At 37.8% G+C, this 9,845-nt stretch overlaps 1 protein-coding gene across 4 annotated transcripts in view; it reads left to right on the plus strand.

Moving 5' to 3' along the window:
- The first annotated feature begins 2,708 nt into the window (after nucleotides 1-2,708).
- Nucleotides 2,709-9,845, plus strand: part of LOC107718068 (small conductance calcium-activated potassium channel protein 2-like) — a 28,367-nt gene continuing 21,230 nt past the window's right edge. For all 4 annotated transcript variants that reach the window (XM_016525003.1, XM_016525005.1, XM_016525004.1 and 1 more), the window contains exon 1: nucleotides 2,709-3,788. In XM_016525003.1, the coding sequence (XP_016380489.1) occupies nucleotides 2,805-3,788 (984 nt within the window). In that variant the 5' untranslated portion in view covers nucleotides 2,709-2,804. The remainder of the gene's footprint in view (nucleotides 3,789-9,845) is intronic.

Below are 9,845 nucleotides of genomic sequence, written 5' to 3' on the forward strand. Positions count from 1 at the left end.
CTGGGCATTTAGAATAATCTTTGTGGATCACGACTCATGTCAGCTCAGTTCAGGTCCTTCATTTGCCCTCAAAATATCTGTGTATGTGAAAGAGCTGATTTATTGTATCATCCTCATTACATTCCATAGATTGCATTGCCCTGTGATGCATGTTTCAGAGGTAAAGTCTCTCAGTCAGTCAGTCAGACGTGAGGGACTGTATGCAGCATGTTGAATTGTGCATTCCGTCCATTGCAAAATCAGGCAAAAAAATGCCTGATTCTTATTCAGATTAGAGGCATTTGAAGCATTACATATGTGTGTCTGTGTGTGTGAGAGAGAGATTCAGTTTACGTTTTCATGCCGGCTGTTGTACTTTATTTTGGGATGCACTACAGTAAATCAACCCTCGCTGATAAATTCTTCTCTGTTCATATTGATTAAAATACAATACAAAACTACACAGCTGTATTTTACTTATAATTTTGATAACAGTGTAACACTACGTTGTACTCATAATACAATAATGGAGTGTGAATCTAGCAAAAATAATGGACAGGATTGCAAAATGCCTTGATATTTACTGTGCATATCTCTTGCCATCTGACATGCTGGGACTAAAGCTCGACCAATATGAAATAATGGGATTTTGAAAATTTTGTTTTTACTTAAAATCTTCAAAGCTTCAAAATGTTAGGGTATATTATGTATCACAATGTTACAACAGTTACAATTTTCATTTTCAGTTGCAATTTCTTATTTTTGGTGATATCATCAATATTGATATTTCTATTTAGTTACAGTTTTCTATTAATAAATCTGGTTCGATTTTATGACTTTGACTTGTAAGAGCCTTACTATAGGAGCAAATTATATTTTTTTGTATTGTTTGGGGCTTTCTATTACATCTGTTTTCTTTTTACTGAGCAAATTCTGTTCCATAAACATGCATGCCACACAGATCTTTCTGTATTTATAGAATTTAGTTTAAAGTTATTTCTCATATTGTTTTATATTAAGCAGTTTTTCATGTGGTGACCATTAGTCCCAGGATTGTAGGTGATTTCAGGTTTCACTCTCCTTGCGACTATTTAGTCCTCACAATGTATGCAATACCTGATCAACAGCTCTCATGGTTTGGTCTATTTCAGGACCAAAGAGAGCATCTTTATCCTCATTCTTTCCAACACTCATCTCCATTCTCATTATCATCCAGCATAATGGGATGTCCTCAATAAACTATTGATATTAATGAGGAAAGTTATTTATATCTGTGCTTTCACAAATGCTTGAAGTCTTTCATCTCTAACATGTAAAATGTGAGTTTTATCACACAGATATTGAATGATGAATTGGCATTCTGTGATTGAAGATGAAAATTATACTGAAACCTCTTATTGCACAAGCTGGAATATGTGTGTGGGCGGAGAATTTATTTAAAGATACAAAATTACAACCATTTTTTTTCCTTTCTATCTGAGAACTGTTTGTCTGCACTTGTTGAGATATTTAACAACCGCATGCGCATAAATTATTCTGATTGAAAATGTTTCTGGGGGATATGGCAGCAGAAAATCTGATAAAAACCTCTTCATAATTTTCCCAGTGTCCAACTCTTTAATGTATTTTTTGGTAATGGAATATGCATTATCTTTTAAAATTAACTACGTGAGGACAGCATAGTAAATTTATTATAGAATGAACCACCTGATAAGTGTGTGTGCCAGTCAAGGACGGAGCACCTTGTGTTTAAATGGAAGATCCATTCTTCATTAGTCATCCTTGTGTTTTTAAAGTGTGATTTATTCCACATTATACAACAGTCAGTTCCGGTCGCAAAGTTTATTGATTTGGAATAACAGCACTGGAATGTTTCGCTGTATCAATCTTCTTTTCTGTGTTCATGGCATTCTAGACCAGAGTGTGTGATTGGTGCAGAGTAGTGAGCAGCAACTGTCTGGAGTAAAGAGCATTTTTTAACACAATCATATTATAAATTTTGTCTAAAATGTAAGTTTTAGAATTATGAAATATAATTTCCCACAGTCATGGAAAACCTGGAAATATCAAGGAATGTAGGGATAGTGAAACATCATGTAAATGAATAAAATATTACAATGAAAGATACATAGAGATTTCTGTAATGAATATACCATTATTCAGTTCAATTGATATTTTTGTAGGCTAATACCCTCTTGCTAATGATCTTTGTGAGCAAATTTTTCTTTTGAGTTTGTTCTCTACACTTGATCAAACTGATTCACATACGATGTCTGAATGATTCATTCGTTGTTTTAATCCTTGTCCAGTAAAACTTGATAATTCCAACGCAATAATCTTGTATACCGAATATGCTTGTGTGATATCGCTTAACTAGCTATTGCCTTCCGCTCAACACTCGGTTATGTATGTACGCGCAGGTTTGGACATACCTTACGCCATAAATAATAACAATAAGCAATAAGCATAAGCAATTTATAAAAGAGGTGCACCTGTCGCCTGAAGTGTTTAATGCTCGTTCTTTTTAATAATGGCACAGGCATGAAAAGGTCAATCCCGCCAAGGCATCCATGCAGCTTTCGCCGCGTGCATGACCTTGCTAATACCCAATTCTTATCTCCGGTTTAATCTTATCAACTGTAAACATAAAGCGGTTTTCACACGAGGGCGGTGTTCATCTCGGCGATGACGTCAAGAGGCAGGTCTCGCTCGAGCCCACCAATGAGACGAGGCAGTTCGGTTCTTTTGGGGCACATCGCAATGAATGGGTGTCGGTGCTTTACAAGGCAAAGGAGCAATCACAACAAGACGCGGATATTGAGGGGATGCGGCATCGGCACGCGGGAGCTGTTCACCAGCAGCACAGCAACGACACAGACGCTCGTGACAGTCAAAAGGAAGGATCTGGTCCAGTCGCCGCGCTCTTTAGTCTGCCGCCCCCACCTCCATCGATAAAGGAGCGATCCACCTCCTCACATCACAGCCGACATGTACAGTCGTGTCCGGACCGCGGCACCAGGAACGGCGAGTGCGTACCTTTGACCGGCCACTGCAGCCCCGCGCACAGTGACCGTGCGCCTTCCGACAGCCTGCCGCATCCGATTCCAGGGGCCTCATCTGGCTATCAGTGTCATTTTGAGGGGCTCTCGCAGAGCAGCCATTCTCCTCAGCACAAATCTTCCGTTTCCCCGCAGCCCTCCCCATCTGATCTGCTGCCGCCGCCTCTGCCTTCGCACATTTCTAATACGCGGGATACGCGCCAAAAGATTGCTAATTACAAACAAAACATCTTACAGCGTCGCGTCGGTGAGGGGGGGCGTCGAGACCAAAACCAGTTGCTGCAGCAACCTTGTTATAATCAACAAAGGGACCCCTCCTTTGAGCTACTCTTGCCAAACTCTGGTCAAGGACAGATAAATGCACGCGAGGAAGCAGAAAAGCAGAGGCAATTAATTGAGCCTCAGGCTCAGTTACTGTTGGGCAGCAGCTTTCCCATCAACTACTGCATCAGCGGATCAGAACAAGTGTGCAGAAACAAGCAGGCGCCGCTGTTGCAGCATCAGCATCAGCATCAGCAGGGTCGCGCGCAGGAACACAGCCTCCAGCGGCAGCAGAGTGACAGAGACAGCAGCGGGTATCAGGAGGGGAAAATCGCACTCTGTCAGCCGTATCAATGCGAGCGCGCGCTAGAGAGAAACTCGTCGGTGTCTAGTAGTGACAACAGCAGCCCCCCGTACGGCTCCAGCAGTCAACTGTGGCCAGAGCCCCACGACAAGGAGGACAGGAACAATCGCGCAAGCAAACACAAGGTAGGTTATTTATGTATGGGCACAAGCAGAGCTTTCAATATGCCACTCTTTGAGAATATACGCAGCGTTATATGCGACCACGCCTGTCGTATGTTGTTGTTGTTCTTTTGCTGCCCTTAAATGAATAATCGTCATGTTAAGCTTTCGAGGCGGCTAATTTGATTTGCTAAAACATGTATTCGAAAGCAGCCCATCAACACGATGACATCAAACACACTGCATCTCATGCATACACTCACGCGGACATAAAAACCCACTGTGCCTTTCACATCTCTCTCTCACTCTCTCTCTTTCACACTCTCACACACACAGGCATTTAATCTGTGCATCAAAACTTGATATTTCTCTTATGAAGGGTCTTATTGCAGTGCCCAAATGTGTATTAAAATATAGTTAAACATGACAATTCAAGTGAGAAAAATGTAAATATGGAAAGTTTGGACATCATATTGCCACTTGAAAATTCAACAATTTAGTATATATTATAAGAAAATTCAACAATTTAATATAATTTAGTATAAGTCAAAATTCTTAAAAATTAATTTTGACTAATAATTCCAGCCATACAAAGGCAAAGAGATGCAGTAAGTAATCCAGTACTGAAACTGTACTGAAAAAAAGGACTCAAAGGTTTTTGGTGGACTTTTGATGGATTTAATATCAATTTTCACTCTTCCTTTCCTCGAATCACCCGTCTATCACAGGACAGAAAATAACCAAAAATGTGATCCAGTTCCGTTTATAACTCAGTTATGCTATCATACTCGGTTACTTCATTTTTGCTTTTATATGGAAAAAATAAAAACACAATTGAATCTCTTCTTACATGTACACAATTAAAACAAAGTGAAACTACACTGAAAAAATGTGGGGTAGAAACTGTTTTCACTCATAAATTACTAGTAAATTTCAAAGTTAATAAAATAAACAGTAACGCATTGAATTAACATGAAATTTTGAAGTAGAAAGACTAGTAGAATTTTCTTATAAAATGTACTCGAGTAATCTTTAACTTCAAAAAATATTTTTTACAGCAGATAACTGTGTTGTATGAATCTGTGCCACTTTTACAGTGTGTCCAAATGATGCCCTCATTATTTGTTGCACCAGTGCCTTCATCTGCAGTTCATTCTAACGACTCAAACAGCTCCCAGGGCTCCATTTATTTTTCTGACCCTGTTATCTGATGCCACTCACCGAGGCTCCATTCATGTCTCCATTCTCCTTCATGCTCTCTCTCAGGTCCTGAAATACCTTTTGTTATAGGTCGATCACAGTGGCTTATCTTCTTGGGTGGTAGTAGCCAAGTCTCACAGAGTAAGGGCTTATACATATACACAGAATATATGAACAAAAAATGTAGTGATTAAAATGTGGATTAGATCAAAATCAGCACAAATCCATTTCCTGCAGTAGTACTTGGCTTTATCATTGTTCTTTATCAAGAAACGTAATGTCCCTTCAGTAAAACACACCATATCACAGGTATCTCTAATGCAAATTACCTTTCCTTGTTTAGATTATCTTCTTTCTACATTGTGGTTAATAACTGACCTTAAAGACTATAAGTTGTGCACCACTAGTGTCACAAAATACATGTGTAAAATGTAAAAATAATACAGAAAATAAAATTTTCTAACCTAATTTTCAAATGAGTTTCCTGAACAAGTTACACACAGCACCTTTTACTAAAATGTTTTAGTATTATGACTCCAGAGTTTCAAGGTTGGATTTAACCCAAGCGCAGCACTGGTATGGCAGGAAGAAAGCTAACAAAAGAAGAAAAATAAACTGACCTTTTCAAAGAAAAAAACTCTTGATATCTGATGCTAGATAGTTGAGAGGAAGGATACTAATTAGAGTATACAGTCAAAGGAAATTCATTTAGACAGAGAGTCTTATCAGTTGGGCAGAATATAGTGGGCAGGGTGGAGTCAGAGACCTTTAGTACTTCTGAATACTGTGCTCTATTGTGTGCAACCTTTGTTAATGGGAGACACGTTGCTCCGGTAACACAAACAAAAGGACTTTTGGAATACATAAACTATCCATTACTTTTCATCTGAAGTACTGCAACAAATAACCTTCAATATCTGTCCCACACGTCCATTTATTTATGCTCCATTTAATTTCATTGTATCATTAAATAAAGCTTTGATCCTTAGATCATGATTGCTCCACTCAAGATGTGTCCAGCTGTACTCTGCAGACACACTGGCAGTTTTCCCAACAGAAAAAAAAACAAGGGAAGCCATCATGTTTTTTTTGTTTTTTTATAAAACTGAATTTAATAACACTTTTGTGTGCTTGTTAAGTTAAGTGCATATAAAGACATTGTTTTCCTAATAAATAACTCAATCAACTTGCACGTCATTTTGACTATGCTGCACAATTGTGCTTTTTATAAAAAAGCTGTTTACCCGTGTAGGCTGATATCCTTACCCGTGCATTTGTAACATTTTGTCCAACCACTCTGTTCTGCTCTAATGGCTTAAACAAAAACTATTTTGGCTGAGAGGGACCGATCAGTTACAATATCCTGTGACACAAACTGAAACTTAATAGTAGTTTGCTACTGTGGCCTGTGTGATCCACAGTTCCACACCACAAGCACATACATTGTGCTCTGAAAGACTTAACATATATACTTCTGTGCTTTACTAGTGTAAATACTTTTCCATTCTTCCTTCTTGTCAGTGTTTAGAGTTTCCTTTTGGCTGGCCTCTCTTTGCATGCTAAGTGATCCTTGCTCTGTTGTTGAAGTAATGTCATGCGAAACGTCTGATAAACCTCTCTAATATAATGAATTAATAAATGATATGATGAAAAATTAAAGACTTGAAAGAAAACAATCAGCAATTTAATGTCATATCAGTCCTATCTCCGTATTAACACAATGGTACTGCGATCAAACTGAAGACTAGAAGCTGTGTTTGATATGATTAAGCACCAGTGTCTAAACCTGTGTTACAGCCATGGCTTCTCTTTGTCAAAAGAAAATAGCTGTGCGGTTCTCTGCATTTGTGACATCTTTAAGTCAAGTCAAGTCACCTTTATTTGTATAGCACTTTACAATATTGGTTGTGTCAAAGCAGCTTTACAGTGTTAAACAGGAAAATAGTTTGTCATCTTTAGTAGGCCTATATGTTAAAGAGAGAGAAATCGTTTTTATACATCTTTAGTATATGTTAAAGAGAGCGAGAGAGATATCAGAAGACATTTTTAATGAATAATCTCATTATAGCATCATGTGTCTCTGCAGCATTGCTCACAGAGGTTCCTGTTTATTAAGGGTCATACCACCTCAGGGTTTAACGCTGTTGTTCAAAAAGCCAGAAAGTCTGCTTCAGGAAGACATTTATAAGAAGGAAGAAGAGGAAAGGTCTATCTTTAACCCTTTAAAGGTCCCTTCTTCTATTAAAGTCTTTCTTTCTTCCTTTATCTTCCAAGCCACCTCATTTCCTCTCTGACTAAAAGGTCCATTTAAATGGGATCAGTTTGCTCTGAAGGTTTCATGAAGGACATTCAGCCACAACAGCCCATCATACAGAAAATAATCACAGAGGCGTTCAGTGTCTTTGGCCAGTGGGCACATTGTGAGAATCATGTCAGGAAATGTGTAGTTTTATCTCAGCTGACCCCACAGATGATTACATAAAAACATATGAATGAGCCTGGTGAAAATGGAATTATTACTTTTCATTCACTAGTGATACCTAATGGTCAAAATGCCAATGTGAAAACAGGAAATGTGTTACACAAGGTATGAAAAAAGTTTCACCTCAGTGGCATACCTGTCAACATTTCGGTACCAAAATACAGGAAAAGGGGGGTGGGGGGCGGAGTCAAAAGTAAAAATTTTTGTATTATATTATTTTATTTTTATATTAATTTAAACAATTATTATCAAACAATTATATTCATTTAGTAGCATAAATATATCTTAGTGTAGGCTATATCTTTAGAGTTTTATAATTCATTATCTTCTTGTGGATCCACCAGTTCACATTTACAACTGCTAAAAATAAGGGTTGTTTTTGCTTTGGTCTAAAGCAGTGTTTCCCAACCGGGGTGCCGTCTGTCGAGAGCAGGGGTGCCGTGTAAAAAATCATTTTTTAATATTTTTAAATTGCTAAAATGTTCAAAAAAGCATCTATTATATAATATCCATTTCTGATGTCGCCAATAATTAGAGATGCACCGAAATTTCGGCTGCCGAAAAGTAGTTCACCGCTCAGGTTTCACTTTCACGTGGTGTGACGCTCTGCGTATTATCCCGCTATATGCGTGTGTGCTCCGCTCAGCTCCACTCGTATACCGTTCATGCTCATCAGAACAGCAGTCCACTCAAAAATTGAGCCGACAGCAAACATCGATGTAGTACAGTATTGTTTCTGTCTGCAAAAGCCCTACTGTGTTGTAACATGGTGTGGTATATGGGCAACTCTGGTAACACTGCCCTCTCATTCATTGATCTGCTAACCGCTATGTTATGCTCACATGTTCTGATAATAATAGCTTTCTAGGACAAAACATTATTTGGATAATTGGTAAAAAAAAAAAAAAAGTTAAATATCTTAACCCTACCCTTAGACCTACATGAAAAACTAAAAAGCAATTTATTTAATTCGAAGGCCTGTCATTATTTTTTATTTGTGCTATCATTATTAACTTCTTTATTTGTTCTTATTTTATTACTGACTGCTTACTTGTCATTTTTTATTCAATTCAAAGTTTGAAATCAAGCTATCTCGTGCTACTGCACCAAAATTACCCCACTGTAAAATAAAAAAAACACTGAGTGAGCAAAAATTTGTGAGATAGCTAGTTATAATGGTAATTAAATAATGTTTACATATGTATAAAAGCCTACATTAAAATCTGTCATATAAATTGGTCTCTTCATTAGAAATTAGCCTACTGATTGCCACCATTGATGGACAAATGTTTTAAATAATATTAAAAATATCTGTATGACATTATATTCTGCAGTTCTTCCCTGCTGTACCGAATATCTATACTTTTCAAATTATCATATCGAAGTTAGAAATTCAAATATTGTGACAAAATTAATTTTGTAGGGTGCCACAAGTTTGTTAAAATTTCCAAAGGGTGCCGTGACTAAAAAAAGGTTGGGAAACACTGGTCTAAAGAACCGAAGGGCTTATTGAAAAATGCAAATTTATTCTCTGCCAGCAGATGGCGCTTTTCGCCATGAATATAGCCGTTTCCCCCGTAACCGCAGTAAACAAAACAGAGCAGCACCTGACTTTGAAACTTGCAGAGCTCATATTTAATCAATGAAATAGCCTTTTGAAGTGTAAGCTATATCTCATTATACATGTTAATATACATTTACATGTATATTTAGTTTTATTCACTGGAGCACCACCTGAGTCTTCTTCTCCTATTTCTACCAGTGATCATTGTTTCCTTCCCGCGGTAACGTTACTCCCTGCGCAGATATTAAAGTCGGCATGAAATCAAAATTGACTTTATTTACTTTACTAGCACACATTGCTAGTCTTGATGTTAACAATTAATCCGTGCAAGTTAATCCGCTGAAAAAAATTGTTTGTTTTGGTAATCTTTAATCAAAATCTGAACATTTGCTTCCGCCCTGGAATGGCAGTCCTTCTTTGATGATGTCAGTTTGATGGCTTGGGCAGAATATCCTTTTAAACACACCCCTCCAACCATTAGCTTGATATGAGTGAGAGACAGAGAGGAGGAGCGCCAAAATAAAACCATGCCCTTTATTCAATATTCCGTTTCAGAAGGAAATACGTCACTACACTGAAATAAAGTCGGCAGCAACTTCCGGTTCACGCGGACTTTAATAGCGTCACTGGGCTGTAGGTTGCCAAGTTGAGGGGACAAATGGTTTGAAATTTGTATGCGTCAATCGTGTGAGAAATTTGCGTTTCATACTAGATCTGGCAACTGGATAACCTTGGAATTTGTTGTCGTGATAATTCATATAATGAGGTTTGGCCCATACAAATTACGGGAGTTTTACCGGAAGCGAATGTAGCAAACATATAGCCTATAATACGC

This window comes from Sinocyclocheilus rhinocerous, unplaced genomic scaffold (assembly GCF_001515625.1).
Source record: "Sinocyclocheilus rhinocerous isolate Xijiao unplaced genomic scaffold, SAMN03320098_v1.1 scaffold480, whole genome shotgun sequence".
Taxonomy (NCBI): Eukaryota; Metazoa; Chordata; class Actinopteri; order Cypriniformes; family Cyprinidae; genus Sinocyclocheilus; species Sinocyclocheilus rhinocerous.